This window comes from Acomys russatus, chromosome 15, assembly GCF_903995435.1.
Source record: "Acomys russatus chromosome 15, mAcoRus1.1, whole genome shotgun sequence".
Taxonomy (NCBI): domain Eukaryota; kingdom Metazoa; phylum Chordata; class Mammalia; order Rodentia; family Muridae; genus Acomys; species Acomys russatus.
In genome coordinates this window covers 58,672,365-58,697,377 of record NC_067151.1, presented here as the reverse complement: position 1 = coordinate 58,697,377, position 25,013 = coordinate 58,672,365, and the positions used below count along the sequence as shown (strand labels likewise).

At 43.9% G+C, this 25,013-nt stretch overlaps 1 protein-coding gene across 3 annotated transcripts in view; it reads left to right on the top strand.

Moving 5' to 3' along the window:
* Positions 1 to 25,013, top strand: part of Fhip1a (FHF complex subunit HOOK interacting protein 1A) — a 124,576-nt gene that overhangs the window by 31,202 nt on the left and 68,361 nt on the right. For 2 of the 3 annotated variants that reach the window (XM_051157388.1, XM_051157386.1), the window contains 2 exons: positions 7,808 to 8,031; positions 20,475 to 21,101. In XM_051157388.1, coding sequence (XP_051013345.1) covers positions 7,927 to 8,031; positions 20,475 to 21,101 — 732 coding nt within the window. In that variant the 5' untranslated portion in view covers positions 7,808 to 7,926. The remainder of the gene's footprint in view (positions 1 to 7,807; positions 8,032 to 20,474; positions 21,102 to 25,013) is intronic. The other variant, XM_051157387.1, reaches the window with a different exon arrangement.

The following is a 25,013-nucleotide window of genomic DNA, read 5'->3' as shown; positions in this document are numbered from 1 at the left end:
AATATCTGACAGAAATACTTAAAGAAAGATTATTCTGGTTCATGGTCCTGGAGACTTGGTGTATTGTGGCAATGATGAGAGGCTTGAGGCTGGGTGGCTGGATGGCTGGGGTGTGGTCAGGATGCAGTGTTGAGCCAGAACCTGGCATGGGCTGTCACCAACTACTTCTGCTTCTCAGCAGGTCACTTCCTCCAGCTGACCCAAACACTCAAGGTTCCCAGCCTTTCTGAGTCACACACCTCCTGGAGAGCAAGTGTGCAGATCTGTGAGGCTGTGAGTGACAATTCGCGTTGAAACTATAGTATTCGTTCATGAGTTAAAAAGTGAAAGGGTCTATAGTGAAACTGTCTCCTTCCCATTGTAGTCCCCTGGCCACCTAAGGCTCGACATCCTTCAGTCCCCGTGAGTCTTCACAGAGACCGTTTCAGGTTTTTAGGCATATGGAAGAATGCACTGCTTGTCCCCCCTAAAGTATGGCATTCTACACACACACACACACACACACACACACACACACACACACACACACACTTTAAGAACTACCTCTTTAAAAAATTAGGGCATTGTGTTCGCTGTATGGAAATACCATACTTTTTAAGAACGAGACCGTGTTGATGAATATGCAAGGTCTTCCCAATTGCTTGCTACTTAAACAGAGCTACCGAGTATGTTACTGAAGTTAGCGAGACTGTAGTGATTACAGACATGTCTGAGGCCTGAATTAGACAAGTTCACTCTCTGTTTGTATAGGTCTTTGTTATCAGAAGTCACAAAACCCACGATTATCACCGAAGTCATAGCTTTAGGATTGGCACTATTAGGCTCTTTTGAACTCTACATAATTTTTACAATGAATAAATCTTTGAAGTGGCTCTTAAACTTTATTGAAGGAGAACAGCCGATATATTTGGTGTCAAGTCCCAAACCAAATTTCAGGTATGAATTTACACATTCACTTAGATTTTTTTTCTTTTGCCTTTGATTCTGCTTATCACTGAGTTATAGGGACCTTGGATGTGACCTCATTGGAAGGAAGCCTGTTCTTGTGAAATTAATGTGTAAAACATAGTGGGATTATCCCTTGGTTTATTAACAGTGCTCTGCAATCTTGTTAACGGTTCCAAAGCTTGCATTTATCACAGCTTGAAGCCATTTGGAATGTGTGTGTTGAGAGAGTTTTCTTTGTGCATGTTCTGTATATTCAGCAATGACCTGCTAGGTAGCAGAATAAAAGTTAGTTCCTTGCTGAAATGATGGCCACGGAGCAGTGAGTGGGTCAGAGTCAGACCCTGGCAAGTTGAGGCAAGCACGCAAGAACCTGGGGCCTGCTCTGTTTCTCGCAGTCTAGCATTGCCGTGCAGTACTCTGAGAGACGCAAGGGGTGGACTGGGCCAGAGGATTAAAGCATGGGGCAGTTTTCAATTTAATAAGGTTTTGTTAGACTCTAAGAAGAGGTTGTTTGAAGTAGTTGGCTCCAAAATAATGCCCCCCTCTGCTATTAGTTATAATTGAGGGCAACGAGTTCACCTCTCTTCAGGTGTTCCCAATATTTGAAGAGTCGTCACCCTTAGATAGAATTTTATGTGGTAAGCACATTTACGGTAATAGACTTTTTATGTATTTAGTAGCAACCAATTTAGGGCATTCCAAATGTGTATTTTAAGACAATGAGTTTTTCTACTGACAGTTGCTCAGAACAAGGCCAAAGCAATGATCGCCAATCACAGAATTACCACTGAGTGGTTGGTTTTTAGGCTGCAGATTCCTTAAAGGAATTGTGTGTTGATAGTAGAGACAATATAGTTATAGCTAAGACTTTTTTGTTTTTCAAGAAAGTATTTCTCTGTGTAGCCTTGGCTGTCTTGGACTTGCTTTGTAGACCAGGCTGGTCTCGAACTCACAGTGATCCACCTGCCTCTGCCTCCTGGGTGCTGGGATTAAAGGCGTGCGCTACCACGCTTGGCTCACAGCTAGGACTTTTTATAAAGATTGCTGTCCAGGGGCCTTTATCGTTCTTTAGTGGTTATCTGATTGTAACAGCTGTGATAAAGTACATGGAATATTTATTTGAGGTGGAAGAGACCTAAGGAACAAAGATTGAGCCCTAGACCTTTGCCTAAATGGTTTTTACAGGGAGACCTCCTCCCTTTGCCCCTTGGGGTCTCCCAGCTCTCAGAGGCAGAGCTAGAGCCCCGTGTCCCATCTGCGTGATCCAAGGCCAAGTTCTGAAGTTGAGACGCAATGCTTTTAGCCCCCAGGCTTTGGAACAGCACTGGCCTCATGGCTCTTACCTTCTCTGCACAGCAGCAGAGCTGTCGGTTGGAAATGAGATGGAAAAGGAAAGGGAGCCAGCCTGCCCCACGTTTCCTAAAGTTTCAGGCAGGGCTCTGACCTGGTAACACTAGAAGATGCAGCTCTGCATGCTCTTTCTCTCTGGGAGTCTCCAGCCTGTGTTCCTGACCTATCTGTCTTCTGCTCCTTTTGGTTCATTGAAACCCTTTGTCATATATTGTCATATATTTTCCACATATTCTAAATAAGCTTGCAAATATGGGTAAGTTTCCCCTTAATAAAAAACTTACCTTGGCTCTGCTTTTCTTAAGGGTAGCCATCTCTTTGCTTTGCTTTTTTTTTTTTTTAAAATAATTCATTATGAGAAGTTATTTTTAAAAGATAAAAGAAGCAAAGAACAGTATAAGGTTGTATGTGACTAACTACCAAAACACTCATGGTTATATTATGTCTGCTAGTGAGAAAGTGATAATGTCAAAAATAATTACTGGAACTTCTTGAAAGACACGTGATTTTTGACTTATGCCTAACTTTACTGAGTGTTGTAGCCTCCGAAAAATAGGAAACCAGGCTGCCTGGCATGAGGTAGAAGCAATTTCATGTTGGAACAGAGTGTAATTGGGGAAACAACAGAATCTCAGCTCATTCCCCCCCCTTAAGTTAGCTTACAAGGGCTAGAGAGATGACTCAGTAACTAAGAGCACTGTTTACTCTTCCAGAGGTCCTGAGTTCAATTCCCAGCAACCACATGGTGGCTCACAACCATCTGTAATGAGATCTGGTGCCCTCTTCTGGCCTGAACGTGTACATGCAAGCAAAATACTGTATACATAATAATAAATAAATCTTTAAAAAAAAAAGTTAGCTTACAAAGCACCTGACTTCGTTGTGACATTTTTATACATGCATGTATGCATATGTATATACATATATGTGTATATGTATGCATGCATCTTTGTTCTTATTCATCCAGTTTTCTTGATGGTCTGCTTCTGAGGATGTAGGGAAAGGAACCTTAGGACCTCTTCTTTAAGGATTATGTCTCATGTTGTATAATTTTGTGATATAGAACATATGTTTATTTTTCATAAACAAATACTAAAACATATAGCCATTCAAAAAGGGCCAATAAAATCACATATGATTCTTATGCTGCTAGTCCTGTCACCATTAATAGTTAATATAAATTTTGTTTCCATGTTGATGAGATAAAATATTCCCATACATAATATTAAAGGTAGAAATGTAGCCAATCAGTAATGTCTTTGGAAATAATATAGATGGTTCTGTCTTTGTTGTGAAAAATTTGTGTTGAAATACTAGGCTGTTATAACTGTATTTTGACAAGCTATTTCTTTCCTGTCTTTATTTGTTTTTTCTTGTTTGGTTTTTCAAGACAGGGTCTCTCTGTGTTAGTCTTGGCTGTCCTGAACTTGTTTTGTAGACCAGGCTGGCCTCAAACTCACAGCAATCCACCTGCCTCTGCCTCCCAAGTGCTGGGATTAAAGGCGTGAGCCACCACCACCCAGTACTTTCCTATCTTTAATCTTCCAAATAAAGACTTTAGGAACTATACATGGAAGCCTGTGTGTGTTATCACTGGTACAAACAGTATTCCTGGACTCCTCTCTCTCTCTCTCTTTCTCTCTCTCTCTCTCTCTCTCTCTCTCTCTCTCTCTCTCTCTCTCTCTCTCTCTCTCTCTCGTGTGTGTGTGTGTGTGTGTGTGTGTGTGTGTGTGTGTGTGTGTGTGTGTGTTGGTGGTGGTTTGTCTGAAGAAAGAAAAAACAATCACTTGTTAAGGTCAGAGAATTCTGTGGCGCTCTCTCAAGCATGAGATTTGAGTTGCCAGGCATATATATATATATATATAATTTACGGGAAGTGTTTGGCTACGACTGGAGAGTGACAAGTGTCACCGTAGCTCTCCCAATACCACATAGCTTAGCCTGAAGAGAAGAGAGGGCCCAGAAGGAGAAAGGACTACCTTGCTTGTGACTCACACGAGCTAGTGACCGTCCACCCATTTCTAGCTTTGTGTTTACCTTTTATTCTTCATTTGTTTCCTTTGGTCCTGATCTGGAAATACAATAAAATGATGAGAATAACTACAAGCAACGGGAAAAGTACAGGAAAACGTAGACAGTGTATCAGGAAACTTTGGCAGTCAAGGAAGTGTGTGTCCAGATATATCTTTCAAAACTACGGAGCTGTCTCTGTCAGCTTTATATTGCCGCAGAGATTGCCAGGGCTTTAATCCTCTAGTGCTAGACAATAGAAAAGCAATGGCAGCATGCGGCTTCTTGGCGCTTGGTATATCTTGTACTGTGCTGGTGGGTGTGTTGGGGAATCTTCTGGCACAGATTTCCCGGCCTCCAATTTAGGTGATCTAACTTGCTTCATTTCTTTTTTTTTTTCTCTCAAGGTTTCTTTATGCTGTTGTTTCTTTAGGCTCTTGACACGTCTTGAATCTTTGGGCGCCTGTCTCAGAAAGTGTGGTTGGAAAAGCATAAACCCAAAGAGATGCTTTTTTTTCCCCCTAGAAAAGATAGATTCCTTGAGGGAGTGGGGCCAGGGACTGTACTGTAGCCTGAAAGAAGAACATAACTTAGAAAGGGTTGTGGACTTGGGAGCCAGCAGCTTAACGCTTTGTTTCTATCAGACAGGTATGTCCTCCTCTGAAATGCATTCTTCCATCTCCAAGAAGACTAAATGTACTTTTTTCCCCCTGAGAACCGAATTAAATCATTTTAGAAAACAGCTTACTTCCCTTTTTTCCTTTTTCTTTACTTGGAGGCAGTTAGCGGGATGTATGTTCTTCTTTGCTTTGAAGAAGAGTTTTAAAATCCTGGAGTTGGAAAGTATCTTAAGAAGTCTTGCAGTTTTTCAACCCCTGGGATAAACTTTGATTGTCTTCTTTATCACTGCATCCTCTGGATAAAGGTATTGCTGGTGTCTTAGACATATAATGCTTAGGGCAGTGAGGAAGTTGACTCATAATCTGGTTTTATAACCTAACACACAGCTGCAAACTTAAACACTGATAAGCCCTAGCCAGGTGATCTAGGCCAAGTAAAGAGACCAGGAGCTGAGGTCATAGGGAACAGGAGAATCTATGCTCTGCAAATATTGGATTGCTGTTATTTAAAACATTGGCTTGGGGATGGAGAGATGGCTCAGTGGTTAAGAGCACTGGCTGCTCATCCAAAGGTCATGAGTTCAATTCCCAGCAACCACATGGTGGCTCACAACCATCTATAATGAGATCTGGTGCCTCTTCTAGTCTGAAAGCATAACATAGAGGCAAAACATTGTGTACTAAAATAAATCTTTAAAAAAAAAATCAGCTTGATCCAGTAAAGTAGGGCCATGGCTATTGGTGGACAGTGTTCATTGAGAACACCCATTTGTATTATTAGGAAATACAGGTTGGGGAATTCATATATTTACAGTAAACACAACTATAGAAGTTCTCACAGGCTGTTTTTCTCAGGTATGTGATGTGTGGTCCCTATGGGCCTTCCTTTCTGCACATCACAGTAGTATACTTTCTAGTCCTCTTTGGAAGCACACTCAAAATTATTTATTCTTGCAAGTTGTCCATCCTTAGGACTAACCCCTTTTTGAAAATTCTTTCTTTTTGGATTGTCCTCCCGCCTATAGAAGTACTTGTTTTTGGATGTTTCATTTTTATTTTTATTTTTTTACCCATAAATCCAACTTGAATTCACACCAGATCTGTCCTCACATTTTATGGTTGGTGGAAAGGAGTAATTGATCATTGTTTCCCTTGTGACAGCCTTCATGTAAGTTGAAAATAACCAGCTCCCCCGAACTTGCAGAAGTCTCTGGTTATTTTTATATCTATCTATCTATCTATCTATCTATCTATCTATCTATCTATCTATCTTCTTCTTCATCATCACTATCATCTTTCTATGTGTATGTGCATGTGTACAAGCACACTCACACATGTGCATGCCATCTAATGTGTACATGCACACATGTGCGTGCCGTGGCACGTGTGAAGAGGTCAGAAGATAGTTCCCAGGGCTGATTCTCTCCTGCAGCCCTGTGGGTTCTGAGTATTGAACTCAGGTTGTCTGGCTTGGGAACAAGTGCCTTCCTGCTGAGCCATCATGCAGGCCCAGTCTGACGACTCTTGTCATCGGCTGTTCCCCGGTGCTCTGATAATTGTAATTACTTTCTTCTGGACTCTATCCAATCTGTACACCAAAAGAACTAATATTCTGAGCTCTACCCAGTCCTTCTCTGGGACGATTGAACTGGCTACAATCTTATTACTCTTGTCAAAGACCCCTACATATTCAGGGTACAGTCTGTGATCTCATTTTTTTTTTCAATGATAGTATTGTTATAGCTAGGATATCTTCATATTTTATCCACACAATTCATTTTTTATGTCTAATTTTGTTGCCTCTCTTTCACAGCTGATAAGACCCTGTCTTGTTTCTGATGGGCCGTTCCTAACCGATTTGTCAGAGTTACTTGGAATCCTATTATACTTTAGAAAAACTAAAAAACTTCACATAATATATAGCCAAAAAAATAAAAGGAGAGAGAGAGATTAAGAATCAATCTTCCATCCTTCTTTCTTTCCTTTCTTTTTTTTTCCCCATAGGGTCTCATGTAGCTGAATGTTCTCAATTTCATTTTAAAGTCATTGAGAAACACTAAAGCAGCAAAACTCAACTTTATGGGCCAAGGAGTCTGGATGAGTGTGTTTGTGTGTGTGTGTGTGTATACCTGTGAATATGGTGCACATGTGTGTTCAAGTTCACATGTGTGCATGCATATGTGTGCTGGTATGCGTGCCTATGTGTGAGTGCATGTGGAAGTGAGAGGGTGGTGTCAGGTGTCTTCCTTGGCCACCCTCTGCTTTTATTAGCTGAGGTAGGGCCTCTCATTTGAAACCGGAAGTCACTCTTTTGGCTAGTCTGGCTAGCCAGTTTGCACTGGGCTATCCCATCTTTTCTTCCTGAGTGCTGGATAAGAGGCCCCGGGACCCGCCAAGCTCTTCTGTAGGTTTGGAATCTGCATCACAGTTTTCACATGTGTACAGCATACACTATGAATTCTGACCTCTGGAGTTCATCCCAGGGGTTCTTAAGCCATCTTTTCCTGTGACTGTTAATACACAGTTTTCTTATTACTAGGTGTTTCTTAAAATTCTATGAAAGTCAATAGCACAGTTTTTTATACTAAACTTGGGATTTGGCACAATAACTTGTGGGTAGTGAATGCTGTTATTAGTGAGAAGAAACGTGTAATTGTTAAATGCATGCATATAGCTTAGCAGCACTCTAGTTTACGATTTTTCAGTAACAAGGTGAGTGAATAAGAAAAGCTTTAAATTGAGTGTAAATAATATGGTCTAACTATCATATCGCTATGGTCTGCATTTGAGGATGTCTAGCCTTTTACCTAAAACTTTAATAACCACTGTCCTGTTTAATATATGAACATACGATGCCTTTTTAATTATTGTCATTACAGGTTTTGGAAAGTGACCATGAGGACTGAGAAAGTTACATTTTTAACATGATACTTGAAGTTAATGACTGCCTGCAATACTTTCTTGAAAATTAAATATGACTTAGAAGCGTTGAAGGCTTATGATGTCATCGGTTTCGACAGAAAGCAAACCCCAGCAGGCTGTGAGCCTGAAGGGAGCTGACCCAGAAACATGCATGATTGTGTTTAAGAACCACTGGGCGCAGGTAACGTATGAGCTCCACTTTGTCTGCAGTAGGCCGCTCTCCTCCAACCCCCAACCCCCAGCCTCTGTCACACTGAGGCAAGGTTTCCTACTCGGTGACAGCTAGCTGGCTTTTCCATCTAGAGGGAAGCAGCTTTCTCCTCCTGATCTCCTATAGTATATATCTGATTAAAAACGCAGTTTTCACAAAGGACTTGCTTATGAAGCATTTACTAAGTACTGGTTTCTCCAGAAACCAATAAGGTTGTTGGTTGGTAGGGAATGGAGACTTACACAGGCCAAATGACCATCTGCAGGTTCTGCGGCCAGTGAGTTACCGAGCCAGACCATGTTACTCAGGCTCAGGCTCTTGAGTCCAAAGCCCACAGCTCTGACCTCAGTATTCAGCCCTTGTCAGGCCTGTGGATCCCATGCAATGCAAGGAAAGCTGTCTGGCTGTGTCTGAACCCTCGTCTTTACTAAGCACATTAGTTCCTATGGACACTTCGTTTTGACTTCTCCATGGCTTTTCTCTAATCTATTGGTGTGAATAATTAAGGGTTGAATGGGTTTTCTTGTTGTTGTTGTTCTGTTTTTCCAAGACAGGGTTTCTCTCTGTAGCCTTGGCTGTCCTGGAACTCAGGCTGTAGACCAGGCTGGCCTCGAACTCACAGAGATCCACCTGCCTCTGCCTCCCGAGTGCTGGGATTAAAGGTGTGCACCACCACTGCCTGGAAGGGTGGAATGTTTAGAAAAATGTCTCGGCCTGCTCTTTCCTCGGGGAGCTTGCAGGTAGTAAAATAAACAAAATCGGTATTTCTTTACTGCCTTCCCACCACTATACTCCCCGGGGGAGCTGGTCCGTGGCTGTTTATGTGACAGTTTTTTAATAACTACCAGGTACCTTCCTGTGTCCGGAAACGGCACATGGGTTAAAGCCCTGAGCCTGTAAATCACAGCAATTATAGGGGACATGGTTTAGATCAAAAGGGAACAAAATCAATTCTGCTTCTAGATTGTTCACATCGTGTAGTTGCTTTTCACCATCCAATGTAAAGCCTCCATGACTTTTTTTTTTTTTTTTGGTGCTTTTCCATTACTCTGAGTTATTGTTCAAATTTTAATGGATTTACTGTGGGCATTGAGGACACCTCTACTATAGTGAAGGAAAGAAAGTAATTCAGGGCTATTCTTGATAGTTAGATAATTTCCTTTCGCTCTGCACTTTTTAAAGCATTTTAATGCAGTGGCCCCCCTGTAGGCTAGTGAAACCTGAAAGATGTGGCCAGCAGTCTGCAGGAGGCCTGCTTCTATCTTTATCTGTTTGAACCTTTTACCATTTTGTCCTTATGTCATACGGAATACATCTTTGTATTACTACATGCTTATTTATTGATTTACATAAATGGTCATGCCCACTTTTAGACTAGGTGACCACACTGATGGAATTTTGAGCCTACCATCCATTGGACTGGTGAAGTCTACCTTTCTAACGTGAATTCTTTCCTCCGAGGCCCACTGTGTTTGCGTATGATACATTTGACTATGTATGCATTCCTTCTGAGGTTACTGTGATGGCATCCGTTTGGCTTTCTGTGCTGTCCTTAGAGACACAGATTGTCACTGACCTCCTAGCTGTGTGTAGGTAGATCATCTGCCCTGCTCAATCCCATCTCTTTCTCTAAAGCAGCTGGAATGCTGCTAGAATGTCCTGTGTCAGAATTGTGTCTATTTTTTCACATTGTTGAGAGTAAGTGTTGGTCCTAGAATCCTATTCCATATGCAGTGTGAGTCAGCACTGTAAGACGTTGTGGGTTACCTGAAGCACAGTGCAGGGTTATAGTACCCTCCTGTTGAAATATGTGGAGCAGAAGGTGAGAATATCTTGTCAGAGTAGAGGCTCCTCGTTAAACAATTTCCTTCTTAAAGTGTGAGCTTGCCTTATGATGGTTCAGCCATTTTTAACTTTGGAAACTTTCTTTACAAACAAAAGAACAGACCATTTTATTAATCTGTTAATATCTGGCTTTTCCTTCTAAATAAATCTGCCCTCAGTCTCTGTCTACAGAGGCTCTGTGGACCTTCTTAAACTGTATGAGTGAAAATACTGGTTGAGAAATCAATTCAGGTGAGTGACTAAATGGCTATTTTCCCTTAGAAGCTGGGTTAGCCGACAGTTGGAGCACATCCCTGGTGGGATGACTACAGGAGTTAAATCAAGAGAAGGGACTGTTACAGGTGGGAGTGGCGAAGAAAGTCATAGTTTGGGCAGTTTGACTGTTGAAAAAGTTTTGATGTCAGAAGAAGGGAACATTTTAAGAGGAATATTGGTAATAAATGCTGCTTTGACGTTTTTTTTGGTGAAAAAGAAGGTTGGGAAGGCAAACTCAAGGGCAAGGCAGAGCTGTGGGTGGGGCAAGGCAGAGTTGTGGGCAAGGATGAGTCCTTCAGCTATCAAGCCTGGTTGCTGTGCACTCATCTCAGGGCTTGCATATCTTGGCTCTTCACTGTGGCTTCTCCTGCTGGGGTGAATAAAGGCCACCTCGGGGGAAACATGCTAAACTCTGACATGTTACCTCTGTACCTGCTATGACTATAGCTTCCAACTCGGCTGAGGCAACCAAGACAACCTGAAAGGCCTCTAGGAAATGTGGCACAGTCAGGACTGAACAGCCACATTTTATTTACTGGAGTGTGCCATTAACTGCTCAGTACAATGCTTTTGTGTACCATAAATTAAGAAAAATGAAGGCAGCAGAAGTCTGTGCTATCTAGAATTCATCTCTGTTAGAATACTTCAGTGTAAATCCGACATAACTGACGCGCCTTTGACAGGCTCTGCTGTACTATTTATGAGTTGCTGCTACTGCAAGGCTTGAGTTACAAAGCTAACATGGATGAACAGGGAAGCATGGCTTCTCTCTGTCTTGGCCTCTATTGTCAAGGGCAGCTCGTTCTACAGTGAGCTCAGCTCATGTCCAAGGCAGTCCATCACTCAGTGATGAGGCCTTGAGTGGCCTAGTAGTGCACGTGAATCTCCAAAATGCCCCTGAGCATGATATCATGGCAAAAGAGTGCTCTGTAGACTCCTTCCTAATGGTGACACCATGGCAACCGAGGCCTAGGAAGTTGTCCCTGGCCTAAAGTCCAGATCTACTTTTCTTATGCCTCCAGTTGGCCGTTTCAGTGGTGTGTGGCCACCCACAGGCCAGGTCGGCACAGACAGGTCCTTAGAGCTGAGCTTCTGTGACTCCAGAGTTGAAGTTGCTTGCCATTTGTGTCCACCATCATCCTTGGCAGATGTCCTGTCATCCCACGCCTCTGTGCTGCTTCTCGTTCTACTTGAATGTTCATCCATGCAGTTAAGTGCTGCTGTCTACAGGGCTCCTCTGGGGCGTGGCTTCCCTGCTCTCTCTCTCTCTCTCTCTCTCTCATGCTTTCACTCTGTGTCTCCATTTCACCCCAATCTTTTCTTTTGCTGCCCCGTCAGTCACATTATATCACAGTGGTATTTATAACCTCTGCCTCCCAAAGCCACTGTGAAACTCCTCAATATCAGAGGCTGTCTGTGATGACTCTCTTGTATTTCCTGTGCTATACCAGGGATTGTGACGCATTGCAGATGCTCAATACATGGTTGGAGAGCAAGGCAGGGAATGAGAAACACAACTTTAGCAGGCCCAGGCAGTCCAGGAGGCCAGTTTAAACAGGCACTAATTTTAAGCCACGTTATAATACGCTCCCAGGAGGATCTTTGGACTTGGCCTTCAGCGATAAGGAAGAACATGTGCCTGTGCCGGATTTTTATAGTCATTTACAAGAACAATATATAATATGGCAGGTTATTGCTTTTATCTCCTCTGTGTCTTTGAATTTTCTGGATGGAAGAGGGTCCAAATAGAAGGAAGCACTGACCTATCAGTTAACGAATTGCTCAGGTATACTGGCAGGTGAGCTAAGCCACCCACCATGGTTACCTTCCATGATGTGCTTATACTTTGTGACTCCGTGGACCACGTAGTATTTATTTGTGTCCTTACTTTTCCTTTCTAACTTCGTGGACCACATAGTATTTATTTGTGTCCTTACTTTTCCGAGCATGAGAACGGAGGAAGTGGAGTGGGATGACAACCAGAGGAAGCTAGGCTAGGTTGTGTATGTCTTTATTTCTAGTGCTTTTTGTAGTAGAAACAGGAAGAACAAGAGTTCAGAGTCAGACTAGGCTATTTAGTGAGTTCCAGGCTAACCTGGTCTACATAGCAAGATCCTGTCTCAAAAAACTAAACAAAACAAGACCAAAAAAAAAAAAAAAAAAAAAAAAAAAATCCCAACAACAATAGAAAAATGCATTTCTACCCATCTAATAGATAGTCTAGGTCTCCTTTTTACCCAAACTTTTATATTTCAAAAAATATTTTTAAAGTTTTTTTGTTTTCTAGTATAGTTATACTTTGTAACTATATGGACCTTGCTCTATGCTTTGTACATGGAGGAAATGAGTTTTTAAAAACTGGAGAAGCACTCGGGAGGCAGAGGCAGGCAGATCGATGTGAGTTCGAGGCCAGGCTGATCTACAGAGTGAGTCCAGGACAGCCAAGGCTACACAGAGAAACCTTGCCTCGATAAACTAAAAACCAAAACCAAAACAAACAAACATTGGAGAAAGCTAAGTATGGTGGTCCATTTCTGTAATGCTAGCCCCTGAGTGGCTGAGGCAGGAGGATCATGAGTTTAAGGACAGCCTGGACTAAAAGTGAGGCCCAGTACAAAGAGTAAGGAAGTGAGAAAGAGAAAGTCAGGACCGCATTACAGTGAAGATGCTTGAGGAAGAAAGCACAGCGGGTTTCCTTTATCATCGCAGAGGAGCTGGCGGCAAGAAGAAAAGGCGTGCACACTGCTTATATCACACACCTTCCATGGCAGTGTAAACTAGAGGCAGGTTTTATGTCTACTATGTAGTGTAGAGCTCCGAGTGCCCTAAACCTGTTAAAGAAACATAGAACATGATGCCTGGATTTGACATGCGGGTTTGTGTCTTACTTCCTTGCTCTGTTTAGCTTTGCTTTTGGTATGCGCCTTGTCACAGACTAAATGGCAGTGAACACTGAAAGCTCTGGGGGTGGCGTGGGGTGGGGACAGAAAGTTTAGAAGGTTTAGAAATCCCTGAATAATTTTCTGGATATCTTAGAAAATTGGGGTTTGCTAGCATTGTAAACGCTTATATCTCTTTCCAGCTTTACGAGTGACTCTAAACTTGACAGCTGAAAGAAAAGTAGACAAAAGCCATGTATCTTAAGAGAGGGCCTATCTATCAGCCGGGCGTGGTGGTGCACGCCTTTAATCCCAGCACTTGGGAGGCAGAGGCAGGTGGATCGCTGTGAGTTCGAGGCCAGCCTGGTCTACAAAGTGAGTCTAGGATGGCCAAGGCTACACAGAGAAACCCTGTCTCGAAAAACCAAAAAAAAAAAAAAAAAAAAAAAAAGAGGGCCTATCAGCTGGTGCTTCTAGGAGACCCGGAGAGGCTGGGCCTGCTGCAGTGTCAGCAGCTCTCCTGCTGCCTGTTCACCAACCCCATTGGGCTGGGGCTGAAGCTGATGCACAGTTTAGTGGTGTTTTTACTTGGCTCTTTCTTCCTTATCTATCTTTCCAAAGGGCTTTTATTAGCAGGTATCCTGGCTAGGTTATTGTGAACTTGACACAAGCTAGAGGGAGAGGGGCTAGGTTATTGTGAACTTGACAAAAGCTAGAGGAAGAGGGGCTCACAAGGGGAAAATGCCTCCATAGACCTTTTATTTATTTATTTATTTATTTATTTATTTATTTATTTATTTATTTATTTTTTGGTGGTCAATTCTGTAGTGCCCTTTCTTAATTGGTGACTAATGTCAGAAGACTTAGCCCATGGTGGGTGGTGTCACCTCTGGGCAGATGGCCCTGGGTGCTATAAGAAAGCAGGCTGAGCAAACTATTAGGAGCAAGTCAGTAAGCAGTGTCCTTCCATGGCCTCAGCTTCAGTTCCTGCCTCCAAATTCCTGTCTTCGGGTCTTTCCCTAACTTTGGATTCTGCACTACCAATTGTAAGATGAAGTAAACCTCCGCCCCCCGCCCCCCCACCCCTCACTCCCACCCCATGTTCCCACCCCCCAGCTGCACCCCCACCCTTCACCCCCACCACCTACTCCCACCCCCCATTCACACCCCCTCCCATCCCCACCCCCACCCCATGTTCCCACCCCGTCCCACCCTGCCCCCACCCCCCCACCCGCTCCCACCCCCCATTCCCATCCCCTCTCACACCCCACTCCCACCCCCGTCAGCAAGTTGCTCATAGTCACGATGTTTTATCACAGCAACAGAAACCCCAACTAAGACAGTATGTATTAATTATACCTAATAATGAGTTTCATTATGGTATCTCATAATGTTATATCATGTATTTTTATCATATTCACCTCCCACTCCTATTGACCCCCAGAAAAAAGAAACCTCTTTGAATAAAACTGACAGAGTGGCATAAACAAATGATTAGAAAGCATTGGCAGGCATCTTATGTCCACTTAGCAACACAACAGTAATAGTTTCCCCGGTAGCCTGTGTCTTCAGCCCCTTTTTGGTTTTGAACAGTCTCATGTAGCTCACATTGGTTTTGAGTGCTTGGTTCTCCTGCCTCTCCCTCCTAAGCCTTGGGATTAGAGGTGTGCACCACCACACCCTGCCTTTATCACATCTTAGAATCCCAGATTCAGACAAGTCTGTGTGGCTTCTGACTAGAGGTGCTGTTGTGCAAGCGTAGTAAGTAAGCACATTTTACAAGGGTTTTATCATTTTAATAGTAGAAGTAATAAGGCCAGGCATGGTGGCACATGCTTGCGCTTCCATCCACTTAAGGAAACTGTGAACTCAAGATCGGCTTGGACTGCATAACACCATCCCAGGTGACTCAGATTCTGTCTCAAAAGCTACAACAAACAGAAGCAACAACAAAACAAACAGTAGATAGAGGTTGTAGTGTTAGTGCTATAGCAGTTGCCAGTGCAAGGCAAGGCCCTGGCTTCAATCTCCAGTCCTGTGCAAGGCAAGGCCCTGGCTTCAATCTCCAGTCCTGTGCAAGGCAAGGCCCTGGCTTCAATCTCCAGTCCTGTGCAAGGCAAGGCCCTGGCTTCAATCTCCAGTCCTGAAAGCAAGGGAAGGCAGGCAGGTAGGCAGACAAGAAAGGGAGTAGGTGATGGAGGGAGGAAGGATGGATGAAAGGAAAGGAAAGAAGGAAGGGAGGGAGGGAGGGAGGAAAAGAAGGAAGGAAGTGAGAGAGGCAGGCAGGCATCTGGCTTATGGCCCTGGTAAGACCCTGTAGACACAGGTACTCAAAGAATGGCCCGAGTGGAAAGACTCAGCCATTGAGTAACGAGCAGGACACAGTTGTTTGGTATATAAAGTGTAATTTGGCCCATGACAGTGAAATCCTCCCCTTCTGTGCAGTGGAAAATGTTGCTTGGTAACTTAAGTTTTTCCACAATTGCCACTTTAAATTAGCGTTCCAAAGGGTTTGGAACTGCAAATTTTCTTCATGTGGCTCTCTCGAAATAAGCAAGCTGCAGCTGAAGCACCACAATCGCCCGTGTGTGGAAAGGCTTAGACCAAGAGTAGGGCTGCATGGAAGCAGGTCCCTGGCAGAGAAGCGCTTGTATTTATCACAAAGGACAATCAGTTGCTAGCTTGAGGTAAAATTATGTGATTAATGTGAACCTTTCCTTTGTTTCCTATTTAGAATTTATCGCCCTTTAATATCCAGGCCCATTAACACTGACTGATGGGACCATATTAGGGACCAAGGGTAGGAATGTCTGATATTCCTTATGAAAGAAATAGGCTATTTTAAGATTTTTATCCTTAACCGGCACTCATATCAAAAGGTCAAATGGCTTTGAAAATAGGTTAAATTAAGCTGTTTTGATCTGATGGTAATTTGAAAGCCATGTTCACACTGTTCATTTTGTGTTTGCTTTTAAATTATGTTAATTTAAACGGAGAGTTAGATAGGATCCAGGCTTATCACTGTGCCCCCCCTTACACACACACACACACACACACACACACACACACACACACACACACACACACGCCCTCTAGAGATGAAGAAGGTGTTTGGTTTTGATCACCACATCTATTATTTTTAACTGACCTGGCTGGCTTCACAAGTGTGGGCTTTTATCAAGTGCTGGTTAGTTTATTAAATATTATTTTTGGTTTAGTAAAGTGAACTTCTTTTGTAAAGGAAATGTTTACAAACTCTGTGTTGTTCGCTTTTACTCTCTCTCTCCTACTGTGACTTCTCCAGCCTTTTTAGCTGAGTTCCCCACCCCCCACCCCCAGAGCAGACTCTGCACAGCTGACAGTACACAGCTAAGAAAAGGCTTGCTTGATATGATGTAGCAGGCAGTCACAGCAAGGGCCAAGCCTGCGGAAAGCACCATACGCGGTGGATCTCACTACCCACCAGTCTAGAAGGCCAGAGTCAGTTTAGCAGGTAAAATTAGGCAGCAGGCAGAGGAAACAGAAACAAGAGCATGGCAGTGATGGCATGTGATGGCAGTAATATAAAGATAGGGAACAAAAGGAAAAGAGAAGGCAAGTCCAAGTGACATCAGAAGTTCGTCCGCAGCCGCTGAGAGGACCATGGACCATTGGGATAGAAGCTCTTTGGCATCTTAGCACAGACTGAGCTCTAGCCAGGAAGCTTAGAGGCTCCTCCTAGGGTAGGAGCCAGTCCCAAGGTGTGGCCTCAGAGCCAACTTACAAAACAGGTCACAGTATGTCTGCTGGCAGGGACAGAGGGAGAGGGAGCCTGGGAAAGTCCTGCTGAGAAGCAAGGCTCAGGATTTGTAACAACATGGGCACAAAAGCAGTCAGCGCTTGCTAAACTTGGGTGCTCTGTGACAGCCTTGGTTACAACACACCCATCGCCCAGGGAATAAAACTGCGAAGGGGTGGGGTGGGGTGGGAGTGAGTAAAGGGCATCGGAGGCGTCTGCTCCCTTCCAGGTCAGCAATCCTTTAGCCTCTGTGGATTATTTAAACTCTGCTCTCAGATTTCTCTGCTCACTTACCCCGGAGGTTGTAGAGAGCAGCTGCCCTAAGGAAAGCCAGCTTACTTTAGTTTAGAAACTGCTAACCAGGGCCAGAGTGGGCCCAGTGTTTGAAGGAGCATGCTGCCCTTGCACAGGACCAGAGTTCAGGTCCAGCAGTGCACAGGTGCCTGTAGCTTCAGCTCTAGGAGATTTGGCGCCCTCTGACCTCCAGAAGCACCTGCACCTGCTGGAACATTCACACACCCACACAGAGACACATAGTTTGAAAACTAAATTTAAGAAATGAAAAGAGGCTGCACAGTTTCCATTCTGTTATAGAGTTCTCTGTCTGCTTCTTTCCTTCTTTGTGCCCTCTTTCCTTCCCTTACAGAAACAGGGTCTCACTTATGTAGCCCTTGCTAGTTTGGAGCTCACGGTCTAGACCACGCCAGCCTTGAACACACTGAGATCTGCCTGCCTTTGCCTCCAAAGTGCCAGGATTAAAGGTGCGCAGCTCAATTATCTCTTAAAGATGTCTCCTAATGGGACTGGCAGTGTGGCTCAGTGGTAGAGCTCTTGAGCTGGAAGCAATAACACACACCAGCACAGGCTGGTTAGTGAGAAGAAAGTGATTTGTGGTTGTATGACATTTGCTGTTTATTACACACACACATGTCAGATACACAAAAATATTTGCTTAAATATGTGTGGCATAAGTGTATATCCCTATTTATAAGTTTATATTGATTAGGCATTCCAGAGAATGGGATTTTCAATAATTGTTTCATCTCAGTGTTTTCCTCCGCCTTTTAGATATTACTACAAAATAACCTCTTTTACTTTTATTTTTAAATTTATATTATGAACTCACAGCAACTTACAGGAAAGAACGAATTGACCTTAAAATCTCGTTAGTCTTTGTTCTCTCCTCTCCCTTCCTTCCCTCTCTGATTTGTTAGACAGGGTCTCACTACATAATCCATGCCGCCCTGAATATGGGGTCATCTCTCCAGGTGTCGGCGTTGTGGGCATGTACTATTATGCCCAGCTTTGTTTGCTTTCCTTACATTTTTTTAAACATTTATTTAGTGCATACGTGTGCTAGCCTGCGTGGATGGATGTGCATTGTATGTTTGCCATGTACCTGCATAGGCCAGAAAAAGGTTCTGATCTCCTGGAACTGGAGTTACAGACAACTGTGAGCTACTATGTCGGTTTGGGAAACTGAGTCTGGATCCTTTGCAAGAGCAGCTAGTGCTCTTCACTGCTGAGCCATCTCTCCGGCCTCTTTAGCAAATTATTCCATGTATATTATATATAATTTATGTGCAATAGTATGATTAACTTACATAGCAGTAGTTATATTGTGTGGTGATATATTTTGGATATAATTCTCTTATTCTTGACCATCTGGGTCAATACTATTTTTTTTTTTCTGTCATTATTGGAAAAGAGCACTGACACACACAGGCTAGGCGTCTTCCCTCAAGTCAGATTAACAAGTCACGGGGCAAGAACAGTTTCACAACTGTTGCTGTACATTGCCAGATTACTTTTCAGAAAGACTGAAGTGTTCTGGCATTGCCGCTACCCATGTATAAAACAATATCCAGTGTAGGCAGTTTACACGGTGAGCAGCGTGAGAAGTGCAAATTGCACTTTACCTGGAGGCCTAGCTGTAAATGCTCTCCCAAGCTCTCACCAGCGTAGTCAACATTTGGACTTCAAAATCATAACAGAGACAAAGCACTAGCTGATTTGTCCTTCAGAATGTAGAACCTTCAAGCTAGGGACTTTGGGGGCTGAGGGGATGGGTGGCGGGTGATGGTGAAGAAAAACCTCTTTAGGACCAGAGTGTTGCTGTGATTCTCCCTGTGGAGGTTTTCAAAAACCTACAGCCGCAGTGTGCTCAGTAGGCTTGCAGAGGGTTCTGCAGCACCCAGGAAGATGTAGGGTAGCACGTGCTCTCTGGGAGTCCATGGCAAAGAGGGTGCCTAGTGGCTGCCTTGAGGCCACCGGTCAGTGGGCCATATAGCAGTTGGGTAGCTGCTCAAGAAATGTCCTTCCTCATGAAAATGTCAACTCAAAAATGCTGGGACACTCTTTTTTTTTTTTTCCCCCTTTGGGACACAGTGACAGAAATTAGCAGAGGTCACAGGCAGTGTGGAAATGCATTTCCTCTGTCAGGATATGTCCAGCTGGTCCATAAAGATCCTTTTCCCTTTCTTTGATGGGGGAGCAACGCAAACCTTTCCCTGAGAAAGACTCTCCCTGATTGCTCAGGCATGCTGACATGGCATTGTCTATGCGCCAGCTTCCCCCAACGACTCAAAGAAACTGTCACCTAAATTCAGAACATGTAAAACACATCATAGAGCTGGGCTAGGACGGAACCGCCTAAGGCAAGCATGGCACTAGGTGCCGTTCCGAAGGGCAAGGAGAAGCAAAGTCAGAGCCACTAGTAAAATGTCAGGTGGCTTTTTAAAAAAGTACCAAGTGGAGTATTTTAAAGGGAGTAAATTGGATGGGATTATCATGGATATCTTATGTCACCAAGGTAAATGAAATTTAAGATGTAAAAATTGTTTAAATTTCCGGGCACCCAAGTAGAACTATCAGTGGGCAGACAGCGGTCAGAGCTTCAGAGTCCAGCAGTGGGAGGAAGGGAAGCCAAGGATGTGGCATGACGCATAGCGACACTGAACAAAATGTATTTACCTCAGCCCTGTGTTAGGTGCTGTCTGGTTTTCTTTCAGTAGCTACTGTGTCCAAAGCCTTTGTATCCCTCCAAACTTCAGGAGTTTATTTTGTAAACGATTCTTTTGGAGAGGTTTCTGTTTGTTTACTTATTTTTGGCTTAAGGAATGAGATGGCCAAACACTTCAGAGCTTAGGCCTTGTGTCTCTGCCTTCCGTTAGACTCCATCCTACCTGTGCTAGCCCTGCAGCTGCTCGCTTTCCATTTATTGTTTCTCTTGCTGTGTTGTGTGTAGTTGGAGAGGACGCCCCTCCAAGTGGAGAAGCAAGGCATGGTGTTTGTGGAGGGCATGTAAGGAGTTATGTTGCTTCCCTGAAGAAGTCTTCAGAACAACTGCATTTACGGGGCAATGTGCGTAGCCATGGTTCCTTTTAGTTGTCTAGTGCAGTTGACACTTAAAGGGCCATGTTGTGTTAGAGATAGGTTAGGGGGAAAGTTACTTGTTATTTCTTTGTATATTAAAGAAATGATTACTTTTGCATTTTTCTTTTCTAAACCTTTACACTATTGGCATATTTGATGAATATAGATATTTTGTATCCAGTAGCACCTGTGTTTTTGTGCCAGTTTGGTAAATCTAGTGGTGGTGTGTTTTGGGAGTTATGGTAAATATCAATGGATGACAGGTGCTTGCTATGTTGCAGGTTGTGAAAATCTTAGAGAAACATGACCCCTTGAAGAACACCCAGGCAAAATATGGGTCCATCCCCCCCGACGAGGCCAGTGCCGTGCAGAACTACGTGGAACACATGCTCTTCCTGCTAATCGAAGAGCAAGCCAAGGATGCCGCCATGGGGCCCATCCTGGAATTTGTGGTCTGTGAGAACATCATGGAGAAGCTCTTCCTTTGGAGCTTGAGACGAGAATTCACCGATGAAACCAAAATTGAGCAGCTAAAGATGTACGAGATGTTGGTCACCCAGTCATACCAGCCTCTGCTGCACCATAAGCCCATCCTGAAGCCCCTGATGATGCTGCTGAGCTCCTGTTCGGGGACAGCCACCCCAGCTGTGGAGGCGAAGCTAGTTGTTCTGCTCAACCAGCTCTGCTCCATCCTTGCCAAAGACCCATCCATCCTGGAACTCTTCTTCCACACAAGTGAGGACCAAGGGGCCACCAACTTCCTCATCTTCTCTCTTCTGATACCCTTCATTCATCGCGAGGGCACAGTAGGCCAGCAAGCTCGGGATGCTTTGCTGTTCATCATGTCTCTCTCTGCGGAGAACAGCATGGTGGCCAACCACATTGTGGAGAATACCTACTTCTGTCCAGTAAGTCTCTCTCCTGGGTGTGCTTTCCTCCCACCCCGCCCCTCCCCTCTCCTGTGCCAATAGTAAATGCTTCTGCTCCTTTTGTTCCAAGTTGGACCTTCTGTAGCAGGATGCTTGGAGGCGGCAGAGCTATTCAAGTTTCAGTGCTAAAATTTGGCTGAATAGTGGCAGCCCAACATACAGCTCCAGGCTCGCTACCATTTCTCAGCTCGTTTTTGTGTTATGCAGAGAGGCTGGTGAAACTTGCTTGTTTAAAATTCACAGCCTTCCAGGTTGACTTTGCTCCACTGAACCAAGGCATGAGTTAAGATAGCTAGTTTCACAAGCTAACTTGTTTCTCAGCAAGATAATGACTGTTAGTTGTAGGTCAAACACATTGATTTTATTTTTTTTTAATGGATACATATTTGCAAAGTTCTCTGCTTTGTATACTTTTTAGTCGGTGGTGCGGAAGCAATGTGGTATGCATTGGAGAAACCAAGGCCCAGTCATCACCAGGAAAAGATGGAAGCAGGACGGGCTTTTCAGGGGTTCATAGGTCTCTGAGTGGTTTGGCTGTTACACTGGTTGGGCAATAGCTATCAATACTTCTTAAGCTTGGTGAGCACTTCTATTGCCTATTGTTTTTATTAGTCTTTCTAATGTAGCCTTAAATATGTGGGGTAGTTTGGAGGTTCCTGATGAGGTGTTGGAGAAAGTGAATAAGTTGTTATGGGGAGATAAGGTTTGCTGGTGCTGGTGGTGGTGCTGGTACTGCTGCTGCTGCTGCTGCTGCTGCTGCTGCTGGTGGTGGTGGTGGTGGTGCTGCTGCTGCTGGTGGTGGTGCTGCTGCTGCTGCTGCTGCTGGTGGTGGTGGTGGTGGTGCTGCTGCTGCTGGTGGTGGTGCTGGTGCTGGTGCTGGTGCTGGTGGTGGTCGTGCTGGTGCTGGTGTTGTTGTTCTTGGTGCTGGTGGTGGTGGTGGTGCTGCTGCTGCTGCTGCTGCTGCTGCTGCTGGTGGTGGTGCTGGTGCTGGTGGTGCTGCTGCTGCTGCTGGTGCTGGTGGTGGTGCTGGTGCTGGTGTTGTTGTTCTTGGTGGTGGTGGTGCTGGTGGTGGTTGACACCACATGGGTGATTTTAGATCAGGAGAAGACCACTCCCTAGAGGACATTTAGAAACATGGATGTGTGTGGGTGTGTCTGTTTTCATGGGGTATGAGATCAGGAAGGAGGGGGCACCAGCTGTCAATGTTCACAGACTATACTAACAGTAGCTAGTATGGGCAAGGATGTGGGAATAGGAATTCATCGTAATTACTACTGGGAATGCAAATTGGTGCAGCCCCTTTGGAAGACAGTTTGGTAGTTTTTATGTGTATAGGTATCTTGCATGCATGTATGTAATGCCTGTGGAGGTAGAAAGAGGGCACTTCAGTTCCAGAGGGTTGTGAATCACCCTGTGGGTTCTGGGAATCGAACCCAGGTCCTCTGGAAGAGCATTCAATGTTTGTAACCACCAAGCCATCTTTTTTTTTTTTTTATTAATTTATTCTTGTTACAACTCAATGTTTATCCCATCCCTTATATCCTCCCATTCCTCCCCCCCCCCCATTTTCCCATTATTCCCCTCCCCTATGACTGTTCCTGAGGGGGATTACCTCCCCCTATATATTCTCATAGGGTATCAAGTCTCTTCTTGGCTACCTGCTGTCCTTCCTCTGAGTGCCACCAGGTCTCCCCCTCCAGGGGACATGGTCAAATGTGAGGCACCAGAGTCGTATCACACTCTCCACTCAACTGTGGCGAATATTCTGACCATTGGCTAGATCTGGGAAGGGGCTTAAAGTTTACCTCCTGTATTGTCCTTGGCTGGTGCCTTAGTTTGAGCGGGACCCCTGGGCCCAAATCTACCTATCATATTGTTCTACTTGTAGATTTCTAGGACCCTCTGGATCCTTTTATTTTGCTGTTCTCCCATGCGTCTCTCATTTAGAGTCCCAATAGGATGCCTTCCCCTCTGTCCCAGTTTCCTGGTAAGTGAAGGCTTTCGTGGGACATGCCCCTTGGGCTAGTATGCAGATATAAGTGAGTATATACCATTTGATTCTTTCTGCTTCTGGGTTAACTCACTCATTATGATCATTTCTAGCTCAATCCATTTATCCACAAATTTCGGGAATTCCTTGTTTTTAATAGCTGAGTAATATTCCATAGTGTATATGTACCACAGTTTCTTTATCCACTCTTCTACTGAGGGACACTTAGGCTGTTTCCATGTTCTGGCTATTATGAATAAGGCTGCTATGAACATGGTTGAGCAAATTTTCTTGTTGTGTGCTGGAGCATCTTCTGGGTATATTCCAAGGAGTGGAATAGCTGGGTCTTGAGGAAGCCCTATTCCCATTTTTCTGAGATAGCACCAGATAGATTTCCAAAGTGGCTGTACTAGTTTGCATTCCCACCAGCAATGAAGGAGTGTTCCTCTCTCCCCACATCCTCGCCAGCATGTGGTGTCGCTTGAATTTTTGATCTTAGCCATTCTGATGGGTGTAAGATGGAATCTCAGAGTTGTTTTGATTTGCATTTCCCTGATGACTAAGGAGGTTGAGCATTTCTTTAAGTGTTTCTCAGCCATTTGATATTCCTCTGTTGAGAATTCTCTGTTTAGTTCCAAGCCCCATTTCTCAATTGGGTTATTCGGTTTGGTGGTGTTTAATTTCTTGAGTTCTTTATATATTTTGGATATTAGACCTTTGTCAGATGTAGGGTTGGTGAAGATTTTTTCCCAGTCTGTAGGCTGTCGCTTTGTTCTCTTGACAGTGTCTCCTGCCTTACAGAAGCTTCTCAGCCTCATGAGGTCCCATTTATTAATGGTTGACATTAAGGCCTGGGCCATTGGTGTTCTGTTCAGGAAGTTGTCTCCTGTGCCAATATGTTCCAGGCTCTTTCCCACTTTTTCTTCTAAGTCACCAAGCCATCTTTCTAGCCCCACAATTTTGTATAAAACATGCTTTTACCAGGGCTGGGCGGTGGTGGTGCACACCTTTAATCCCAGCACTTGGGAGGCAGAGGCAGGCGTATCACTGTGAGTTCGAGGCCAGCCTGGTGTACAAAGTGAGTCCAGGACAGCCAGGGCTACATAGAGAAATCCTATCTTGAAAAAAAAAATGCTCTTACCAAATGGCCCATCACTTGCTTTCTTTGGTATTATGCAAAGCAATTAAAACTTATATCCACACAAAAGCCTGAACATGGATGTTTCTAGCTTCTTCATATTATTTTAACTGTGGAAGCAACCAAGACGTCCTTTAGGAGGTGAATAAAAATGGATCTATCCAGATATTGAAAATACTACCCAACTAAAATAAATGAGCTCTCAAGTCATGAAAAGACCACAGGAGCCTTAACCACACACTACCAAGTTGAAAGCAGACAATCTATCTGAAAAGGCTGCATGCTGTCTGATTCCCCTAGATGACACATCAGGAAGAAAAGGTCTATGCTACAGTCAGAAGATCAGCCTCTTCTAAAGTAGCCAGGCAAAGCATGGGGGGGCTTGGCTTTTAGGGTAGTGGAAATACTCTCTGTGGTGCTATTAAATGTGCGTACATGCCACTGTATGTCTATGCAAGGCCACAGAATGTACAGCTTGGAGTTCGGGTGACTAGAATGTGCTCACGTGTTTCAAGATGTGGAAGAGACAAACAGACATATTAACTGAGGAAAGCAACATATGTGTGTGTGTACACACCATATATATAGATATGGTTACTGACATCAAATATTTGCATGCTTTCTGGCCCTGAAGCTTTATTATAAACATTGGCACAAGGATAGGAGAGTCATTCAGCTGAACAGTTATTTAAAGAAAATAAAAGTTGAAATATATGAAACCAAAGATAATTAGACGATGGTACTGTGTATTAGCATGTATCTA